Source organism: Saccoglossus kowalevskii, chromosome 12 (genome assembly GCF_978046115.1).
Source record: "Saccoglossus kowalevskii chromosome 12, keSacKowa6.1, whole genome shotgun sequence".
Taxonomy (NCBI): Eukaryota; Metazoa; Hemichordata; class Enteropneusta; family Harrimaniidae; genus Saccoglossus; species Saccoglossus kowalevskii.
The window spans coordinates 19119533-19144441 of NC_140652.1; the positions used below are offsets into that span (position 1 = coordinate 19119533).

Sequence of the window (24909 nt, forward strand, 5' to 3'; positions counted from 1 at the left end):
GCAACATATACATTATCTTGCTGATACTCAGCACCTCCAGCAAAGTTTATCGTACCTTGCTCTCACTGCTCACCTCCAGCAACATATACATTATCTTGCTGACACTCAGCACCTCCAGCAAAGTTTATCGTACCTTGCTCTCACTGCTCACCTCCAGCAACATATACATTATCTTGCTGACACTCAGCACCTCCAGCAAAGTTTATCGTACCTTGCTCTCACTGCTCACCTCCAGCAACATATACATTATCTTGCTGACACTCAGCACCTCCAGCAAAGTTTATCGTACCTTGCTCTCACTGCTCACCTCCAGCAACATGTATGGTACCCTGTATGGTGGTATTATTATTATTATTATTATTATTATTATTATTATTATTATTATTATTATTGTTATTATTATACTTTATTTCAGACTCAAAGGTCCATTGAAAAATTGCATTAGAAATGGCATTGTTTATAACAAGGCGTCTATAGGTACACCAAAACCTTGACCTAACAAATAAATACTGTTTATACAGTTATTATACCATTGTCACTCAGAAACAAACGTTGTTTAAAAGTGTACAAAGATTTTCTAGTGTTGAAAAATTGAAAATAATTCTTCTGACACAATTACCGCTTTCACTGCTTTCTCTCTCTAAAAATCAACCGAAGTGCATTGTTGTAAGTTACATGCAGTGTACGCAACTGCTTATCAGTATAATTGCTCCATAAATTTAAGCACAAAATACTATAAATACGAGCAAAAAAGTGCGTTTCACATGTTCCGAACATAAATATACATAAATTTATGTATATTTGTGAACATAAATTGTCCTGAGTTCTGCTCATGTCTCCAGCGTCATCTCCAGAGGCAGACGCTATATATGCAAATATATATGCTATATACTTAATATCACAAATTGTAACGGTTTGTTATACAAATATGCAAATTTTTATGGGAAAAAGCCATACATTTCGTTTTTGTTGAATGAAATATAATATCATGCCATACACCATACCATATATTTCAACGAAACGCCTTCACCGACGAAGACATTAGCATCAAGTCATCGATGTAAAGTAAATGATTTATAGGCATGCCTGTTAAATGGCTACTTTTGCCAAACCAGGCTTAACACTAAGCTCGTCTACTATGCAATACGAATAGTTTTGGTGACAGTATACTGTAACCACCGTAGCTCAGCATACACAAAAAAGCTGGCTGCTATACCAAACCATTAAATAAACAATGTAACACCTCTATTAATTAACTTACTGAACAATGTCGAGTGATTCTCCCGATCGAACGTTTTAGAGCGTCCATAAAACAAGCGAATACTGGCGACTGGCGGCACAAATTCCACAATTTCCCTCAGTACAAAAATACATATATTTGTTGAGTGCCTGTTATTTAAGCAAAATTGAAAGTGACTGGTATAAATGTACTTCTCAAGGCACATAGGCATGCACGATTCTGAAACTTTTGATAAAACGGACACAATAGCCACTATAATTTTCTTTAGATTTGTCTTTGACGATACGAACAATAAGTGCATTCGTCATTCCGTACCAAGGAATGCGGTAATGGACGAAAATGTCAATCTTTACTACTAGAGTGATTGATATTCATTCTTTTGCAGATTCCACGAATTTTGACAATTAAATCAACTAGATACAAAATCTGAGGAACATATTTCACACCGTCACGCCAACAATCGCTGAAAGCCCATTGCGTTCAAATGATGGACGAAAAGTCAGCTGTCTGGCCAAAAAAAGGATGGCATGAATCTCCCTTCCACTACACCAATCAGTGTACGCACGTCATTTCGAGGCGTAGGCTGTGTTGGTGGGATCCCTGTTCGCCCTGGCCAGGACGTTGGCAGCCCACTCAGAAAAAATCTGAGTGAATCAATTGAGAGCCTTGATGCGTGTAAGTGCTACACTGCTGGGCTCAAAGGCAGTGCGTCGTCAGGAAGACTAACATTTTAAACAGTAGTGGAAACTTGCTTGGCCGGTTGGGCGCACCTGCGTCAAAGTGCAGATGCGCTCCTGTCGAAGTTTCTCCAGTATCCGGTGAATAGCGGGAAGGGAGGAAAGACGTACACGTCCATGTGAGTCCACGGGGGTCGACAAAGTGTCCCTGGCCCAGGCTCCTGGAGTCGGCAGGAGTGTCGTGTACGTCGGGAGCTTGACGTTCCGGGGTGTGGTGAATAGGCCTAACATTGGACCGTCCCACCACCGAAACAGTCTGGAGGTTACCCATTGAGGTTATCCCCCACTCCGCGTTCTGGAGACGGAGCCGCCACGAGAGGGTGTCCGCTTGACTCTTTCTCGTCCCTGGAAGGTGGTGTGCGGCTAGCTCCACATTGTATTCTAGGTGCCAAAGGAGAATTCACTCTGCTAGGACTGACAACGATGGGTATCTGGTCCCCTCCTTGTAGCTATAGGAGACCATCGCTGTGTTGTATGTGTGAAGAAAGACTCTGTGGTCTCGAACTATGGGTAGAAAGTGAAGTAGTGCTAAGTGCACTTCTTTAAGTTCGAGCCAGTTGATATGGTAGTCCAATAGGTGCGCTCTCCAACATGTGAGGAAGGCATCCTTTTCCCGATTCATAGCTGTGGCGAGTGGGTCCGAGGGGACCCCCTGCCTGAGGTTGGCAATTGCCGACCATCAGGGCAAGGCATCCCTCACTTGGTCCGAGAGTGTTACTCGCCTCTCCAGTTCCCATAAGAGAGCCCGGTGTTGCAACAAAAGTGCACTGTAACGGGCATTAGTTCCGTATTAGTTCTTGGAGGGACACAGAGGGAACGCTGACTAGGCGTTTGGCTAGGTCGTTTAGGCAACGGCGACCGTACCAAGCCCACCTCGAACTCCCTGGCCAGGAACACCAACTGTTGTGTTGGCTGAGGGTGGGACTTGCTCGATTTACTAGGAAGCACAATTGGTCTAGAAAATCTAGTGTTAGCCTTACTGTTTGACTAACCACCCCTTGTTGGGTTGTGTAGCAACCAACCATCTAGGTACATGTTGATGTGTACTGATGTGATGTGTACCGGTGCAGCAGTAGCACCACCTGTTTCCAAACTCTGGTGAGTACGTATGGAGCCATGCAAAACCTGGAGGGGAGCACCCCTCGCTCGACAACTTGGCTTAACTGGGCGAATCAAGGGAGTTGGGTGTGTATCGGTTTGTGCGGGCAAGTATCGCTCAAATCTAGCGAGGCTAACCAGTAGAAACAGAGCACGGAGAATAATATGGTGCTCGGCGTTTCCAGGAAGCTCATACTGATTTAGTCTGCTTAAGTCCAGAACGGGGCACAGCCACCTGTAGTCTCAGTTGTAGTCTTTGGAACCACCAATACTTGCGAGTAGAAGACGATAGGTTCCGACTCTGCCTCCCGCCGAACATATGCCCATCCCCCTTGTCGCAAGCGGAAGCATAAAACCTGCTCCCCTGTAAGCTGGGTAGTGCGACCCTCGAGGAAGAAGAGGGGACCACCACCTGGTCCCTTCTTCCTGGGGGGGTCGCCACTCTTACTTACCGCTTGCCCTTAGCAGAAGCAAAACTGGCTCACGGGTCTAACATATACCAACTGGTCAGTGGGATCCCGAAGCACCGACACTGCTCCTTTCATCCTCAAAAAAAAGAGGGTGGTGTAGGTCCAGCCTGCGTAACTGAGGCGGTGGTGTGCCCAGTGAAAACCACATTCCGCTGTACAGAGGCAGCCCCTGCCACGAGAGCCAGATGACACTGCAGTATATCCCGCTTAACCTTGTGGTGTCCCACCAATGGCTGTGTCTGCTGGTCTAGGAGGCTGGTGCATTCCGCCATTAAGACTTCAGAGTGCTGGCGGCGCAAAACAATTCGTTCCAGTGGGCTGGCCACAACTCGAAGGTTGAGGGTCGCCAATCTGCTCTCAGTGCGTGGATTGTTTCCGACTAACCGGTCGAAATATTCCATGAACGCTGCAACCCCCTTTGCCCATCCTACCGAACCAAAAAAATGTGTGGTACCGAGGTTGGGGGAGGAACCGAAGGATCTGATCGGGGAACGAGATTTGACTCGAGACTCTGCTGGCTCCAGTCTCAAACACTGCTTGATCGGGTAGCGCTTGATGCAGTGGAAAAGGTTGAGCATAAAATTGGCCTCTATCCCGCAGGGGACTAAGTTCTGCCATCAACACCGTCTGTGCGTTTCCCCTACGTCCAGCGCTCGACGGGATCCAAAGCAATACCGAATGCAGAACTATGGATCCCGGAAGTGTCAGTCTTACCGTGAGTGACTGTTTCAGGATCGAGGGGGGTGAACATCGGGTCACTAGAATCGATGACCCCCCCCCCCCCCTCACCCCACGGCGTGGCTCACGGAGTCATTACGAGGAACAGACTCCGAGGGGCCGCCCAAAGTTGCACATTTAAATGATACTATTTTGATGGCGATATTGGATTTATGCAAATGGGATTGTTATTTAATCAAATGTTTCACAATCACATACATTCACACACACCAAACCATATCGCAGCAACTTGAATATCTAAAAAATGTCATCTAGAATTAAAGATATGTCCTAATAGTTATACTTTCCATGTTGTAAAAATGCACCAAACGGCCATTTTGAATATATGCAAATTAGGTATTTTTCGGAAGCCTAGATTTTCCTAGACTTTTAGTATGTCAATCTAGGCACCTCCCTGGAATGTATTGTGAAGAAATTATTTCTGTTGCAATTTGTGATGGGTCAAACCATAAATTGACTGGACTATAAGGTAGAAGTCAACTAAATGAACATATCCAAGACAAGTTAAAAAACTTGTTTTAATAGATTAGCACTACAAGGCCAGTGTAGCGACTTTAACTTTAATAGTTTAAATCTCATGTCTATGTAAGACGATCCTTGAAAATATTTGGAGTACCATAAGAAATAAACACAGAATATTATTTAAATCGTAGACAGTATTTTCTGCATGAAGTCGAGGTATAAATTTTTTTCATTAGATAATATTTATCTGACATACAATACAGATATTAGACAGAAGGGAAACAAAAATCTAACCCGTCTAAAGCTTTTATAGTCAAGATAATAATCCAGGAAATCGTCTCCAAGAAAATTCAAAACGGAGCCTCAAGACACTCTGTGTAATGTCAATCTAAACCTTTGATAATCATGTATGTTTTGTTTTTACATTTTTTTTACATCTTACATTTTACAAGTTTTGTTTAAAATAGAACGTTGAATGCTGAATGTAATTTAGTGTTTATAATACTTTGCATCTTGACACTTATTCCCAAGAAACATGTAAAATTAATAATTAATCGCTGCCATCGAGATGAGAAAAGCCGTTGAAAAAACAACACAAAGAAGCTATTGATAGGTCGAGTACACGTTTCTTTAGGCACGGTCGCAGTATACATGTTTTTTTTAGATTGTTTTTATGATGGATTGTCCCCAATTCCAGCACATTCTAGCTACAGCTATATAGCACTACAACTACTTGCCGTTTTTTGTACATGACTTTTGGCACGACGTATCAATAACAAAATCGTGAAATATGGATAAATTTTGAGTATGATCATTATGTTAGGAGATGGAATAAATGGTTGTTGCCATGCGACAAGAAGGCATCCAACTACTCGTGGTGGAATATGTCGACCAGGATCCGCAGGAACAGGTGGCAAATTAGAAAAAATATGATGCGAAGATTATATATCATAGAACTATTCTATGAAGATATCATGAAGTGTTGTGTGAGGTAATGCATCGTTCTTGTATGTAGCGCCATCTAGCGACAAAACACTTGAATGACAGTTGGAAACATATAAATTGATGTGTTTTGAATAGACAAAGGAATTTTGTTAAAAACACATTGGAAGTTGATGTGTTGGAAATATATTTCGAGCTCATCTATTCAGTAATGGTCGAAGGGGGATATTTCTGACACAGAAGAGATTACCATTTGAAATTGGTATATTTAGCATATATTTTCTTAGCCTGTATTTGCATGTGCCACACATACACATGTGACACGGTTGTGTCTTTCCACCATCAAAATCAATATAAGATATCATCGGGCTTAATCAATTATGTAATTATAGGCGTATCATAACCTCATATGGTATCAAGTTAAATACACAGAAAGTAAAACGACACTAGTAGTAATCCTTGTTCCATGACTAAATAATTGCTAATCTATTAGCTGTATACTAAATATTAGCACAAAATCTTCTCCAAGTCTAGAATGGAGACAGACTTACTTCACGCATCATAATACAGTAGTACCTGGACAATACAATGTTGGCGATATCTGCAGACCTCCATTATATTTAAAAACAAGCTGGATTCTTTTACGATACAAACATCGTACTAGTAGTATCCCTTGGATACGAGAACAACCTGCGGAAAGCGTTGCTATAGTAATCACTCCATTGGGAGCACCGCAGTAAAAATTAACGTTAAACACTTCACAAACTTACTGCACCCAGTGAATTTACGTAAAAGCGGATTATCTTGTTTATGTGTATACCAGGAACGTGTTCTTTCAGTGCTTTTATTTATGCAGTTAGTTATCAGTCAACATGATTGACACTAATATTGGCCACGAGAACAATAATTTCCAGACCTCTCATACATTGTTGTAAATAATAATTTTATGGAGTGAAAGTTTAATGAGTCTCCTGTGGCTGCCACGTACGATTTCACCCTAGCAGAGGCGGGCGTTTCATTTACCTGAAATGCTCATTACCAAACTGAGGCGAACCCTAGTTAATCGACAATTGACCAATGAGCAAAGAGTATTTCAAACCTTTCGAAAATACAGATATGAGAACGTTCGGACATTAACATTAACAACAGTTTTCTTTTTGGAGCACAATTATTCATACAATTTCAATATATAAATATCGCTACAATAATTGAATAGCTGCGTACAACAAATGCATACATGTCATACAGGTTTCGCATATATACTATTACGTCACATGTCAATATTTCTGCCAATCGTCAATTGACCAATGAACAAAAAATATTTCATTTTCCACTCCTATCTGGCAGTAGACTCGTAGCTTGTCTTACTGGTGCATTCTCCTCAGTAAGCTAACATTTAGAAATGTTGCAGTACTGTATCACGTCGCAAACACATAAACATGATTACTTTGTTATATTTATGGATAAGGTGTTTATAGTTGATGTTGTATAACATTGACGATTGATATATCTATTATATTATATGTATGGTTATTACTTTATTACACGTGTATGGTGGATGAAGGCTATATTCACTATGGAGCTGGTGAAAAGTTGATAATTAATATGTTATATGCGGACGCTGAACACTAATAAAGACACTAATAAAGACACAATATCTTTGTCCAATATTGGCATAGTATTATGTTCTGTCATCTTATCATTTCGGCTGATAGCGTTCAATAACTGTTATATTCTAATGTGTTTTTTTTTCTTTCCCAGCAGCGGTTGGCTCCATGTTCAATGCATATAACTAGGGGTGATATTCGTATGAATACAATGTGTTTAGTTCACAGTTAGTTGTATTTGATACTTCATTGATCGGCAATAGTTTTCAACAACACTTGAATCAAAATGTCTTCAAGGTTTTACTTTGAATCTGACTGCGATAGTCATGAAGTCGAATTATTTGTCCTGAAGTCAACAAATAACAATACCTTATTAGAACGAAGTTCAAACTCACGTAATTATTATCAATGTTGACAACGGAACTTTGAAAACTCTATATTTTACATATTTCGGACAACAAATAAAGCTAAAAGTTAGGTAGACGACATGATTCGAAGCTTTCCAAAGCAACAGTCTCGAACATTGAATTTATTTACATACAATGATAAAAATGCACTAGTATATTAAATATTACTTAATATGGTTAAAGGCTAAGAAAAAAATAGGTAAACTATATTCCATAGTAACATATAGTCATTCACGTTATACATGTAAATGGAGTATTGAGTTTGAGATTATATTTGCTATGTTTTGACTAAGTACAGAATGTGAGTACTTCCGTGCAAATGCATTTTAAGTATGTGCTCAATGTTGGATGAGAATTTAACGTCATGTTATCTTTGGCAAAGTCAACGTTAAATGACATCAACATGAACCAATATTGTATATGCCCGCTATGAGCACATTGATAACGACGCTTTGTAAATATTAACATTGTACTGTGTTACTATTTTAGCTGATATCGGAAGTTTGCCGATTTAACTCTATTCTTCCAATAGATTACCCAGCAGCGATTTGCTCCGTGTTCAAAGCATACAACAACCGCTGATATTTGCATAGATAGAGTTCATCTAATCCATACTATGCTATATATTATTCACTGATCTGCAATTGCTTCACACAACACTTGAATTTAAATGGCTTCAGGCTACACCCAGCGAGGGTCGTATAGTCCCAGTCAAATATCGTATATACTACTGCTAGTAATGTTGTCACTACATTCACACCACGATTCTAATCAGTCTAGTGTGCTCTATTCAATCTATAAATAAATTATATTGGTCACTGTTCTGTACTCATGATCTCGAATTACACACTGTCACGAGATTAGAAGTTCATTCCGGAAAGACTTACCGGAAGTAATATAAAACGACTGCTTAACGTATATTTGTTCATTTCTATTGTAGTTTATCCTATTTTCCTGCCATTTTTATATCAATAGCAGGTACAACGGATGTATGTCAGTTCAAGCTTTTGAGTGTCAAATGTACATTTGCATATTTTTCAACAGTTTAAAACTAAATCATGTGTAAGTGATTTTTTTGTCTTTAAGAGGGAAGGACATATTTGTGTGCAATATTAAAATAATTGTTACAATTTTATTATGTATTATAAATCAATGAGGGTGTATAGCCTTTTTTTGTTATTTTTTTTTCTAATTTCGATAATATGGTTGTCACAGGTAGGAGTTATGAGGAGTGACTGGTAAATCGAATGGTATCGACAATGAATCACGTATTCAACCTTTATACACATACCACGTGACTGGAAGCAAACCATTGACGGAGTTACGAGTGGTTATTTTCTGCATTAATCCACGGTGGTACTGGCCATAATTTGCTGATAAACCATAAAGTAGCTATCCCGGAGGTTTCTGTGTCTTGTTCAGGGGTCGTGATATTTCAAACAGGGAAGTCGTCAAGCAGTTGTGGGCATGACTTCTGAGTGGTCCGTGTCGACATATGCTGAATATTGTACAATTATTTGTTGATGAGGGAATTATATTTACATTCCTAGTACTTTAAAATTAAACTGAAGTAGCCAGTGTATAAGTAGCTAACAACATGGGACATCGGGGAGTTGTTTAGGACTACGCCCTCGCAGCATCCCTCTGTCCCCAGGTCTTTCCGATATTTGGATAATAGATTAGCAATGAGAATCTAATCACATAAAAATTAAATCTACTTCAGTTTGCGTATTAAAATTATCTAGATATTTTAATGAGTTGCTGTTACTGCTAAGGCCTATCAATACATGAATTACCATTAGGCGGTTGTTGATGTGATGAATGTGACTATTTTCAATTACATGCCCGTATTTGTCAAAAACGTAAAAGACCGCTTTTGCACTATTATAAATGCATATATGGACAAAAATGTGTTTGTTCATCTTCATGCAATACAACAAACAATGAGCATATTTTAAGAGAGTTATACAAGTTTTAATGCAAAAAATCAACTGCAATTATTCGACGAGTCGACGAGGAGAGTGAACTGAGAATATCTCTAATGATTATATAATTCATGTACTGTGATATTTGTAGGTTTAGATTACTCACCACAAATAGAACAGGTCATTTTTGGGCAATGCGAGCGCTTAGCATGGAATAGTTACCCATTACAATGTTATTCTATGGCAAACAGATAAAAGGAGTAATAATAATGTTAACCGCGGACCTTGGTAAACTTGATTTGTCGTCATGAATTTGGAGAGGTGTGTTTAAACCAATGCGTAGTTAATACTGATGCGTTCTCTCCAAATATATTTGGTCGAATAATCATAGATACAGCTCAGAAAACTTTACATAAAACAATAACAATCACCTCGAAGCCTCGAACCTATTGTACTTTTAAATCTGTAATAAAATTAAAAGACTATTTAATTTGTGTATCCCCAACTAAATATAGAACTTTTTAATCTGGGTTCATCATGTACCATGTACATTGAAGTGGGTAGGCATAATAACACACGTGTACATTATACTACTGCGGGATACTGGGAGATACGTATTTAGAGACAAAAATCAATTTATTCGTGTATGTCCTAATTATGAACTTTTCGGCAAGTTTTATATACCAAGGTACCACACTAATATGTGACATGGTTTTGTCTTTCCATTAGAATCGATATAAGATATCCAGGGGTTTAATCAATTATGCAATCATAGGTATATCATAACCTCATATGGTATCAAGTTAAATACGCAGAAAGTAAGACGACACTAGTATTAATCCTTGTTTCATGATTAAATAATTGCTAGTCCACGATAAAAAGTACTACAAAACTAATAGCTTTAAAGCACATATCAGCAAAAATCTTCCCCAAGTCTATAATTAGGACAGACTTCCATCACGCATCATAGCTCAATAAGACCGGTACATTAAAATGTTGGCGATATTTGTAGATCTCCATTAAATTTAAAAACAAGCTTGTTTCTTGTACTCAGTGTGATACAACCATATTACTAGTTTTATTCCTTGAAAACGAGAGCAACCTGCGGAAAGTATTACTATATTAATCACTCAGAGAATATTCGATTCCACCACAGTAAAGACCAACACGTTTTAAATGATAAACACAATCTGACAGCATCCAGTGAATTTACGTAAAAGCAGATTAGCTTGTACGCAAAAAAAAATCAATGCGGTTACTGAAATATTAGTTAACATTGCTTGAGGTAATCCAACATTGGTAATGTTATAATGTGTATACCAGTAACGTGTTCCTTTAGTGCATTTAATTTTTGCAGTTAGTTATCAGTCAACATTATTGATTACCTAATATTAATGTATTTATAACAATAGTACACAAACTACGTAAATAAATTTATTGACAGTATCAGCCGTCAAAATTCTGCCCGGCGCACATTCAAAATGAAGTCGGCTAATAATATTCACATTACTGCAGTTACATTACACTGACAAATGCATTACACAACAAAGTCGAATCATGGTATAAATGAAGTGATGTCATTTGTTTAGAAACAAATTGAGTACATCCTGCTCCGCTTGTCATAATTTATCGTTATTACATTGGTATCTGCAAAAACGTCTTTATTCTTTCTTTTGAAAATTAACCTATATTCTGATGTAGCCTGTCATTGAATGGCAAGCGATGTGCTATTTTAATGAAAATATTTCGTTTTTTGGCAATACTCTGTTACCCTCTCTATGTGCCCTGGCAAGAAGAACGCCAGTCTTTCTTCTTTTATAGCAAACACGAGCCGCATGAAATTCTAAGTAATACGAAAGTAGACAGAATACGATCTTTTTCCTTGCGTCTTGAAAAATTACCTATAATCGGATGCAGCCTGTGCTGTCGATGGTAGGCGATGTGCTTATTGAACAGAAATCCGTTTTGTCGATATCAAGTTCATTGTGTAAGAACTTTACTCTACTCTCAGTTTCCTGTCCGACGCTTTATTATTAACACTCTGTAAGCTGTAAAATGTCAAACTGCCAAGACTAGGCCTAGCCTTCTTGGCGCTCTTGGATTTCGTATTTTGTTGACAAAATGCAGTTAATTTTCGTGACCTGCATTCAAATAAAAATTATAGCATAATAACAATGATGTATTCGTTTAAAAATTTAAAAATATTGAACCTTGACCTTTCACCACCAGTTCCCTCTTTTCATCACATTTACCAAAAAATAATCCCGTTTATAGTCTACACTTTCTCTCAGAAGTTTAAGACAAAAACAGGCAAATTGTTTGAGTAAAAACTAAAAATTTACTCAAATTTATTATAAATTATCAGATTGGGTTATTTGTACAGTAGAAGTGTTGTGTGTTACTCAACAATGCGGATAATATGGTAACTGTGAAATGTGGTTCAATGCAATGTGTTCGTTATTGTGTCAAATAATATATCTTGGTATACTGTCCTTATTTATTTCTATGTGTCTAAAGATCGGTCACTGATACGACTTGATAGTTAGATTCTAGTGGACAGCTGGTTTATATCATTTAACACGTTTCCAAAATCTGTCATCATTTAGGCTCATGCGAGGTCCTTGACGGAACTTGACTCAGTGATTTGGAACTAATTACGATATAACCGTCGCAATCCGGAATACTATTTCTGACAGTTGGTATTTGTAGTTTATTATTATAGCGGATGATTAATCAAAAGATATGATGTGTCCAGTATTTCGTGTGATTGGCTGTATGATTGAAGGTTACGCCTTATAGACTTTATACTCCCATGTAATTGGTTCAGGTTTTGAAAGTGAATAATGAGTTTAGTTGGTCTTGGCGAGAACACAACGAGAGACGCAGTCTGACTGACGGCTTTACCCGAACAACACCGATGAACAACGCTGAAGAGATGAAGATTTCGAAATCCCTTAGAAAGGACGAGTATCGATAGGACTGAATAATCAAGGTGAAATGAACGACATTAGAGACAAGATGAGAAAGAACGACCCAAACTAATGCGATGAAAAGAGAAGAGACGCTTAGACTTCGATTAAAGCTTTAGCTATTTGTGTATTGTGTAAAGAACTGCTCGCTTAAAATAACGGATACTGTATATGTGGACGTTGAACTCTTTTTCAGAATCCCGGCTCTATTGTTTAATAATGTAACGTATTTCTTGCTTTTTATTGTCGATTTTTGAACGTTTTTTTTTGTGATATTGAATTGTATGTTATGTGAGCACCCAGATCTTTGTTTTGAACTGATATTTTAATGACGTCGTAAGGTCCTTTATAACGATTTAAGCATGTTTCAGTGGACAAGTATTTGCAACATATCGTTTTGAGTTTTGTGGAGTTTTATTGTGTTTTAATGAGTTTATGAGTACGAAATATGATTGGAGGAATAATGCCCCACATTTCAGAGTTTTTAAGAATTGTCGATGTACAGAGTTACCAACGTTTTAAGAGTATCGATCTTCAGAATAATCGATGTTTACGTATTGTTTCGGAATACTTCTGACGCTTTGTGAGTTGATTTGAGTCGAGAGCACTTCGTAGCATTGTTGATTTATCTTTTTGAAATGAATGTGTGGTGTGCCTATTTACGTATTGTTTGATGATGCAAGCTTTTGTTCATGATTGGCAGTATTGTATGTAACTTAGTAGTGTCTATTGTTTTAGCCTTTTCCCACCTTTCTTGCCAGAGGAGTAATGTGTTATGATAGCGACTTCTTTTTCGCATTACAATTCCAGCCGTTAGACTTTTGTTTAGATTCAACGACTTGTATGTTCAGTTGGAAAATTATTAGCGTATGTGACAGGAGTTTGATTAATAGATTGCTTACTTATTTTTTTAGTAGTGACGAGCTTAGCCAGGTTTTAACCGAGAGACGCATCCCTGGTAATCACATGCTCATGCTGTCGACTGCAGCGATTGGCTGATCGCATGGTTACACCGCCACGCCTTAGTGTTTTTTGACCTTTTGATACAGAGTTTGTAACCTTAGTAACGGGAGACAGTGCAGCGAATGGTTACCTCAGCGGACCGTTTGAGTAAAGCGGGCCGATTGGTTGCCTTTCCCTTGTTTTTAGATTTATAACCTTTGATATTTGTGACTTTCTAACCATTGTACTTAATCATTGTTTTTACTCTTTTGATTTTTGTGACTTTCTAACTATTGTATTTAATCATTGTTTTTACTCATTTGATTTATACCTATTATTAGTATTGTATTTTATCTGCATGACGAGTGTTGAGTGAATGCCGATGTCTTTGATTTGATTTGTGAGGCATATGCAAGGAGGCATAAATCTAGTTTGAGAGGAGGGTTGTGTCATGATTTATTTCTATTTGTCTAAAGATCGGTCACTGATACGACTTGATAGTTAGATTCTAGTGAACAGCTGGTTTATATCATTTAACACATTTCCATAATCTGTCATTATTTAGGCTCATGCTTGACGGAACTTGACTCAGTGATTTGGAACTAATTACGATATAACCGTCGCCACCCGGACTACTATTTCTGACAGTTGGTATTTGTAGTTTATTAATATAACGGACGATTAATCAAAAGATATGACGTGTCCAGTATTTCGTGTGATTGGCTGTATGATTGAAGGCTAAGCCTTATAGACTTTATACTCCCCTGTAATTGGTTAAGGTTTTGAAAGTGAATAAATGAGTTTAATTGGTCTTGACGAGAACACCACAAGAGACGCAGTCTTGGGTCAGCCTTGGGATAGTCTTAGGGACTTTTCCCCAGGACGTTGTGTCTTATAGAGTACTCGACTGGCTGACTAAAGACGCGAGTTAAAACGTTTTTCGTTGTGTGTGTCTATTCGATTGTAAAGTTTAAGTGACTTTCCGATCTCGTACCTCAAGTGGACGTATATACAGACAAGACGAAAATTCCCCATGGCAGTACAATACCTTATGAAAGCTATTGTAAAATACAAAAATAACCTCGAGTGTTTAAAAAAACATACAGTATGTTTGATTTCATAATCAGATGAACTTCAGCACAGTGCAACATTTCAGGACATGTTTACTGATCGGAAGTATTCTGTATATAATAGAAATCGCCTATGCAACTTTATTGAAACTAGACAAAACCTGCCACGTGTCAAAGAAAAACAGATTTTCCAAGTACATGTGAATGTCTTATATTGCAATTAACCCAGCTTTGATCATGATTTTGAGTAAATGTATAATGATAGTAATATAGGTCACGAGAACAATAATTTCAAGACTTGTCATATATTGTTGTAAATAATAATATCGAAAGAAAGTTGAATGATTTGTGGAGATATACAATTATGTTCATGATATGGGGAACGCATCAACTTGAATTTAAGCCAATACACAATTTTCGACCATCTATCTAGTAATAGACTTAAATATAATTCCCAGTATGTAGTTCAGAACTGTTCGCAGTTTTCCACACATCAGGCACATATCTTATGATTCTTGTTAAATGTTTTCAAAACTATGGGCAATCGCAGGTGTTGTAAATATATTCAATTTATAATGACAGTTGTCCTATAACCCAATGAGTATATATGGGTGACACGAAGCGTCAATGCTTTCGTTTTTATCTGCCGTACGTCGTTCATCAATGAAGATTATGTTTTGAGAGACTTTGTCATATTCTGGATGCCAAGTGGCTACACAACAAAACACATTTGTCAATACAGACGATATTGCTATTACTAAATACGTCACTGGAGACCCCGATTTATATATATGGTGTACCCATTACAGTCACTGATACATTTTTTAGTGTTTCTCCTTAAAACACATTATAATATACACAATTTGTGTAAAGCAGTTTGCTGCAAACCTTCTCACCACAAGGTAATGGTTAGTGAGTAATCATAGGTTCATAAACCACGGAGGTAAATAAAACGTCCATGATACCTGTGTATGTCGCTGCTTTCAAGCTATTTCAACTTGCAGATTTGTACAGCGCATATACTTCCCACCTGTGGCTGCCACTTACAAAGGTTTGGTTTAAGATTATATGGTGTGAAACTACATTCATTCATTCATTGACCTGAAATGCTCATTACCAACTAAGGTGAACCCGAGTTAATCGCCTAGTGACCAATGAACAAAGAGTATTTCAAACATCTCGAATATATACATATGATACATTCAGAACGTTCTGACATAGACATTAACAATGGGTTTTTATTCATAATTGGATCACGATTATTCATACAATTTCAATATATAAATATCGCTACAATAATGGAATGCTGTCCACAAATGCATACATGTCATACACGACACGCACATATACTGTTACCTCACATGCCCATTTTTCTGCCAATTATCAATTGGCCAATGAAGAATATATGAAGAGTATTCCATTTTCCACCCTTTTCTGACAGTAGACTCGTAGCTTGTTCCACTGGTATATTCTACTCAGTCAGCTAACATTTAGTGTTGCAGTACTTTAGCAACTTTCATACACATATCAGTTCTTTCACCTTATCATTTCGTTCAATAATTGTTATATGCCGATTCGAATGTTTTTTTATAATGGCTTTCCAAGCAGCGATTGGCTCCATGTTCAGTGCATATAACGACGGTTGACATTTGCATAGATACAATTCATCTAATTTACAGTCTTCTATACACATAATTCATTGACCGGCAATCGTTTTCCACAACGCTTCATTCAAAATGTATTCGATCTTCAAACTATTTTGCGATACGGATTTTACACCGATCTGATTGCGATAGTCAAACAGTCGAATTGTTTTACCCGACGTCAAGAGATAACAGCCTCGTATAGCGAAACTGCAAACACAAAGATAGCATTCCTTTTTTTAGTACTCATCATCTAAAGTTCAAACTCACGTAATTATTGTTGATAACGGAACTATTACAACCCTGTATTTTACTTGTTCCAGACAACAAATAACGCTAAAAAGTTTACGAGACGGCATGACTTCGGAACTTTCGAACATTCAATGTCCTTTTTTTTGTTGAGAAAAATATCATAGAAAATTACATACAATGATAGAATGCAGCTTCTTTTGGTCAAATGAAACTAGTATATTAAATATTACTTAATACGGTTTAAGACTAAGACAAAATAGGTTAACTATAATCCATTGTAACATATAGTCATTCACGTTATACATATAAATTGACTATTGAGTTTGAGATTATGTTTGCATAATGTGAGTACTCGCGTGCAAATGCGGTATGATGGTGTACGTTCTACCTATATAAAATGTATGTGTCCAATGTTGTATGCATTTAACGTCATATTATCTTTAGTAACGTCAACTTCAAATGACATCAACATGAACCAATATTGTATTTGGTCGCACTGGGAACACTGATAACGACGTCTTTGTAAATATTAACATTGTACTGTGTTACCATTTCAGCTAATATCGGAAGTTTGCCGATTTAACTGTATTCTTCCAATGGATTTCCCAGCAGCGATTTGCTACAATTTCCACTGGTGTATTATTTCAGAAGACATCCATTTATGCGTGACAGATAAGTCCATGAAATTTCGAGCAATAAACGTAATTGACAGGAAATTTTAAATACATATTATTTTGCTGTTCACCCTTACTCACTAATAACATCCATTTCACAAAAGTTTGTTTTAGAATTGTCAACACAATATACCCATTAATAAAGCTCTCGTGAATGACGAGGTCGCAGTGATTTGTGGGTAGTCAGGTGACTGTATGTCTATGTAACTGAATGGATCGATGACAACATATTCTAGTTTACTGACATATTGACTGGCAACCTCAAAACATTCTTTACACTAAAGGTTTGTGCTTCTTTTCTCAACTAATGGCGGTACTTTCTGGGAATATTATACTTAGTTTTCAATGGGGAAATTGTAGTGAAAATCCAAGCAACACGACCCAACTGTAATCCAAACAATCAATGTCAAAAGACAATATTTACAAATCCGAGAACACACAGGGGCCACACAAACAAAACAAACAACACACTGTCAAATCGGTGAGAGAGATACATGGACCTCAAGGCACAAGCCAAGAGGTGATGTCAGGTGTTTCGAAAAGAGTGAGCACATCCTGCTCCACGTGTGGCACCCGCCATATATCTCTCTGAGTCACAATCGTGAATTATAGGTCATCCTCGTGCAAGACAATTGACACCCAGCGCTTCTATTATCATCTGTTTCATAGAAACATGATACTTGTCCACCAGCTGATGATACTTGCCATAGAACTTTTTAAATGACAAGATCAGTCTTTCTCTTATAAACCCTTGACTTAATAGTTTAAAACAGAGAAGACGATGTCGTTGTAAAAAATCAGAATACATACTACATGCTCTGCCATAACGGATAAGCTGAGATTTGTAAACGCCATAAGCGGGGGAAACAGGTATATTGCTGTTAAGGTTTGGAAAAATGATGATAGTGAAATTGAAATCATCTTTTTTGTCATAACGTAATTATATTTGCATCTGTTTCTCCGCGTCATTACCGAACATTTTCTATATGATTTCACTCATTACAAATTTGCATATTTCGACCTTAAAAAACATAACAATGCATCTGTTCATGTATAATGAAAAGTATCCTACCAAAATAATTAATCACTAACATGCCAGTATTTGTCAGAAATTTGCACTATTAGAGACGGTGCATATAAGTGCAAAAAGATGTTTTTTTTTTTATTTTCATGCAATAAAACAATGCGAGTTGTTCAAGAGAGTTATACAAATCAACTGCAACTTTAAGTTGATGAGGAGACTGAACTGAGAATATATCTAATAATTATAATATATAATTCATGTACTGTGAAATTTGTGGGTTTTGATTACTCACCACAAATAGAACAGGTTCAGATCCAATTCTGAAAATTTATATGATTAGGAACTTATAACACAGAAAATGATTCTGCCGTCTTGGGGGAATTCGTTTAACATGGAATAGCTAACCATTACAATGTTATTCAATGGCAAACAGATAAAGGAAGTAATAATAATGTTAACTCGACAGACCTTGGTAAACTATTGCTTTGTCGTCATGGATTTGGAAAGAAGTGATTAAACCAAGGTGTAGGTAATTGTCACGACCCGATGCTAGGAGACGACGTGTGTTACCTCCCAACACCACGAAAAGTTACTTACAATGAATTACTATAATTTAAATATTGTTCAAATACAACATGCATATAATATCCACATCCCACGAATATATTATCTTTACACCAGACTACAGCTGGGTTTTACAGCAACGAACTTCAATTCAACAAATTAAACAGTGGCTTCACAAACACCACAAAACCGCAATAATCACTGCAACAATCCAACTCACTACTACTAACAGTAATATATTTAAACAGTGGCCCCAGTAACACCACAAACCCGCTACAATTACTAATCAATATAACCCATAATGCAACACCATCATCTAAAGAGAGAACTGTAAAAAAATATCTTCAAATGAGATTTATCATTAAAATTGATATGTTTTGCATACGTTTGAAATACATCTAATTCAGGCTTGTGTCAAAAGCGCATTTAAACAGTTGGGACTTGATGTATTGGAAATATATTTCGAGCCTATTCTATTTGTTAATTGATGAATGGGGAAATTTCTGACAGAGCGAAGATCTTACCATTTGAAATTGATGTTTTTGATATATATTTAGGATGTATTCCCTTCAGTAGTTGATGTATCAGTGACATTTCCCATGTTGAAAGACATATTTGGTATATATTTAAAATATGTTAGTTATTTTATTTCATGTATTTCAAATACATTTTTATATGGGCTGTTGATTTTGTAATAGTACAGTAATTATGATTTCGCTGCTTCCGGGTTGATTCATTTCAAAGAAAACAAATCAGAGAACTGTCAAATTCCTAACAATACGGGCAATCATAAATGGCGACGATGTGTAATGATTTCTTTGCCTTTTAAATCGAGCCACAACGCTTAGCTTTATCTGCATGTGCCACACGTACATTTGTGACACGGGTTTGTCTTTCCATTAGAATCTATATGAGATAACCACGGATTTAATCAATTATGCAATCATAGGCATATCATAACCTCATATGGTATCAAGTTAAATACACAGAAAGTAAGACGACACTAGTATTAATCCTTGTTTCATGATTAAATAATTGCTAGTTCATAATAGAAAGTAATACAAAACTAATATCTATCAGCACAAAATCTTCTCAAAGTCTATAATTAGGGCAGACTTCCATCACGCATTATAGTTCAATGAGACATGTGCAATACAATTTTGGCGATATCCCCCATACATTTTCTGGTTTATTGTACTCAGTGCGATACAAACATACTACTAGTACTATCGCTTGGATACACGAGCAACCTGTGGAAAGTGTTGCTATTGTAATCCTCTCTTGCAAGTTTTTACACAAACCAAATGTCCTGTTTAAGAGTCGGACATGTTTTCTCAAGTAAGAGCATAAAGACAAATAAATAATCCATTTTCGTTCTGTTTGGTCAGCAGCCATTAACATTCAAATGTATTGACAGTATCAGCCGTCAAAATACTTACAGGCGCACATTCAAAATGAAGTCGGCTAATAATATTCACATTACTGCAGTCACGTTCACAGAACAATTGACACTGACAAGTGCATTACACAAGGTCACAAGTCGAATCATGGTATAAATGAAGTGATGTCACGTATCTAGAAACAAAGTGAGCACATTCTGCTCCGCATTTCATAATCGAATTAGTTGTTTTGACCCTGAGGTCCAAAGTGACATTGATACAATTAGAAATCATCCGTGTAACAGTGTTATCGTTATTACATTGGTATCTGCGAAAATAATGTATTCTTGTATCTTGAAAATTTACCTATAATCAGATGTAGCCTCTCCTCGAATGGCAGGCGATGTGCCCTTTTTACCTTCTTCGCATGCTTTGCTTTCTTCTTTTATAGCGAACACAAGCGGCATGAAATCCTAAATAATAGAATAGTTGATAGAATACGATCTGCATCTTGAAAAATTACATATAATCGGATGCGGCCTGTGCTGTCGATAGTAAGCGATGTGTTTATTGAACAGAAATCCGTTTTTTGTCGATATCAAGAACTCGCGTACCATATCTTTAGTCTCCTGTCCGACGCTTTCTTATTAACACTCTGTAAGCTGTAAAATGTCAAACTGGCGAAACTAAGCTAAGCCTTCTTGGCGCTCTTGGATTTCGTATTTTGTTGTCTCGATAATTGTACGCAGTTCGTTTTTGTGACCTGCATTAAAAAAAAACACACATAATTTTCACAGAAATGAGGTATGCGCTCAAAATCAACATGAACTACACGAATGGGTATATTTTACCTTTTCACCACAAGTTCCCACTTTTATTCACAAATTTCGTTTTCAGTCTGTTTGTATTTTTCTTCAGAATATTTTGACAAAAATAGCCAAATTTCGTGAGTAAAAACTGACATATTTACTCAAATTTTGCCTCTTTGCTCCAAAATTAGGGTTCTGTTGCAGAAATATTGAAGAATATAAGAAAAAAAAGTGCAGAAAATTGAGCGGGAAAGTCTGGTGGTGAAGAGGTTAAATTTTTCATTTATTATAAATTACCATATTGGGTTATTTGTACGGTAGAAGTGATTACTCAACAATGACTCTGTACTGTAATCGATTTGTAATGCGAATAGATGTGATGAGTTCTTTTTGGGGTCAAATAATATATAACCTTTATGAAAGCTATTCTAAAATACAAAAAAATAAACCTGAGTGATTACAACAACAAAAAGTATGTTTGATTTCATAATCAGATGAACTTCAGGGCAGTGCAAAATTTCAAGATGTGTTTATTGAACACAATAATTAGTCGGAAAATTCTGTATATAATATCCAAGTAAACATAAATGTGATATATTGCAATTAGCCCAGCTTTGATCATGATTTTGAGTAGATGTATATTGATACTAATAGAGGTCACGAAAACAATAATAACTTGTCATATATTTTATTGTAAATGATAATTATTTAACCGCAAATTGACCAATGAATAAAGAGTATTTCAAACCTTACGAATATATACATATGATATATGATGCATTGAGAACGTTCGGATATTTTTTCTAATGGCTTTCCCATCAGCGATTGGCTCCATGTTCAATGAATATAACGACGGTTTACATTTGCATAGATACAATTCATCTAATTCAGAGTTAGATATACTTCATACTTCATTGATTGGTAATAGTTTTGTACAACACTTGAATCAAATGTCTTCAAGCTACGGACAAGTTTGCGATACGGCTTTTACTTTGATCTGACTACAATAGTCATTAAGTCGAATTATTTGTCCTGAAGTAAAAAAAAAAAAAACGCATCATAGAGCGAAGTTCAAACTCACGTAATTATTATCAATGTTGACAGCAAACTGTTACAACTCTATATTTTACTTGTTCCGGGTAACAAATAACGCTAACAGTTGGGTATACAACATGATTTCGGAGCTTCCCAAGGCAACAGTCTCGGACATCTGAATTTCGTTTTTACATACAATGATAGAATGCAGCTTCTTATGGTCAAATGAAAATACACACTAGTATATTAAATATTATATTATACCAGTATATTGATGGTGTTAATCCATTGATTTGATTGGTCCAAACACAAAATTTGCATATGCAATCCATGGTATATTGGCTGATAATGCACGGCTAAACCAAGTGGCCCTGGAACATGAATTGACTACAGGTTTAATACGGAAATACATAAAACCGGTATTATTTGATTTTTAGGGAAATATAGTGGTTGAATTTTGGAAGAATATTGAAAAAAATACTGAATTAAAAACATCTGAAAAGTTATATAACCATAATATTGCTTTTTATTAATGGTGGGATCCAAGTTGTGAGCGTCGGTCGTTGGGTGATTGTCGTTCGCCACACAAACCTAAACCACCGTCCCTCAACACCGTGAGGTGCCTAAGCGAACGCCAGAACGCTGTGTTCTCCATGTTGTGACTTTGAGATGAATTGCGAAGCTCCATCTGTTTCAAAATACACGGGACAATATTAACGCAGGACTCGACGACGATATATGGTATTGTAATTCTCCACTATGGGTAAATAAATTACAGGAGATGATGAAGGTAATTTCGAAAGCTGCAGATTTGTGCCGAGTGTACACCAACCACTGCATTTAGAGCGACGGCGTCCAAAGTCTTTCTTTCGGCCGGAGTTGAGACAAGGCATATCATGTACGTGTCACAAAAACGATGCGAGAATCCGATCTTACACCATCAAACTTACCCCAGAACAACGACAAAACTTGCCAGTCATACTGTCACAAACCTTTGGTTATACCAAAGGTATCCAGGTCAGATGTTGGAACTGAGGTCGCCGTGCCAGTCGTCGTACATGATACACCGCGTCCCACCGCGTCTCAAATTTCGGTCGAACCAAGTACCGCTGAACGTCAAATATCCACAGTTACAAGTAGTATGATGAGTCACAAAACCGGTTTATTTCACAACTGTACTTTCAATGGGCAAATTACAATCCAAATTGTACAAAAACCGGAATGAAAACGTGGAAAATCTGTACACGACCCTGTATTTCAAATCGCGTTGACGCAGTCAATAAAAGGTCAGAAAGGTCATCTTTTGTTATGCTAATTTGTGTGTTTACGCTGCTCTATTCACCGTGGATACGTTTCTTTTTCATGCGGAATAAAAATTATTTTGTATTCAATTTGAACTGTGTTGGGCATGTAATTTGTGTATGCATTCAGCATGACTTCTGAGTGGTCAAAGTCGACATATGGTGAATATTGAACATTATATTTACCTTTCTAGTACTTTCGGCCTACGCCCTTACAACATTCCTTTGTACCTAGGTGTTTCCGACACTTATACGTCAAAGTCAATTGTCGTAATTTTTTACAAATTATCGCTGCATATTTTTGTCCACAACAAATGAATGACTATATGCGTATTAGGACGTGTTGTCAGCGCGGCTAGCCCAACTTAATGATTAATGTTATAGTTCCCTCTCCTGTTTCCTATAATGTGTTTTTGACTCATGTGGTGTATATTGTTTGTGGATATTAAGAATTCCATAAATTATACCGTATTAATTGTATATTGGGATATTTTGAAATATTACTACAATTATTTTCATGGTGTTATTAAATAACGTATAAGACGTACAAGTTTAAGAAATGACTGACAAAGGTCTTGCTTTTTGGAAATATATTTAGATAATAGATTAGCAATGAGGATCGAATCGCATTAAAATTAAATCTACTTTAGTTCGTGTAATAAAATTACCTAGATATTTTAACGAGTTGCTGCTACTGTTAAATACCATTGATACATCAATTACCATGAGACGATGTGATGAACATAATTTCGAGGTCTACAATTGCGAGTTCTCACGAAGAATTTATAATACTTGTGAATGGATATACCTTAAATGTAACTTACATAAGTCAAAGTAATACAGAAAACAAGTTAAATTAAACATTTTCAGAGCTCATGCCGATATACATAAATTGTAAGTATTCCGTTATATATGTGTCTTGTATCGTATTCAGCAACATTTTAGCGACATCAAGATACTTAACAACATCAACAAATAAAGCAGGATCAACATGCTTAGTGAAATTAACATAATTCGTGAGATCAACATGTATAGCAAGATCAACTAAAACAGCGACTTAATCACACTTACCTACGTCAACACGAACAGTAACTCAACGTAATTATTGAGATTAACGATGAATAGCGACATAGATATACTTAGAGACATTAACACACATAGCACAACATATGTAACAAGATCAACATTCTTTACAGCAATATCAACGTATTTAGTGTTATCAACATACTCGACATCAACATTAAATACTTACCGACATTATCATACCTAGCGACATTTACATATTTAACGTCAACATAACATACTTAGGGGCACCAGCATATCTGACATTAGTAAATTTAGCGTCATCAACATACTTACCGACATCTACATACTTAGTGACATACATACTTAGTTTCATCAACACACTTACCGACATACATACTTAGTTTCATCAACACACTTACCGACATACATACTTAATTTCATCAACACACTTACCCACATACATACTTAGTTTCATCAATACACTTACCGACATACATACTTAGTTTCATCAACACACTTACCGACATATATACTTAGTTTCATCAGCACACTTACCGACATACATACTTAGTTTCAGCAACACACTTACCGACAT

The 24909-nt window shown here is 36.7% G+C and overlaps 1 protein-coding gene across 1 annotated transcript in view; it reads right to left on the minus strand.

Annotated features, from left to right (window-relative positions):
• The window catches only part of LOC144363532 (uncharacterized), a 32952-nt gene extending 8406 nt beyond the window's left edge, over positions 1-24546 (minus strand). Inside the window, exons 1-2 of the mRNA XM_085505941.1 lie at positions 24541-24546; positions 20510-20616 (exon numbers count right to left, since the gene is read on the minus strand). Coding sequence (XP_085362067.1) covers positions 20510-20616; positions 24541-24546 — 113 coding nt within the window. The remainder of the gene's footprint in view (positions 1-20509; positions 20617-24540) is intronic.
• Positions 24547-24909: the final 363 nt, after the last annotated feature.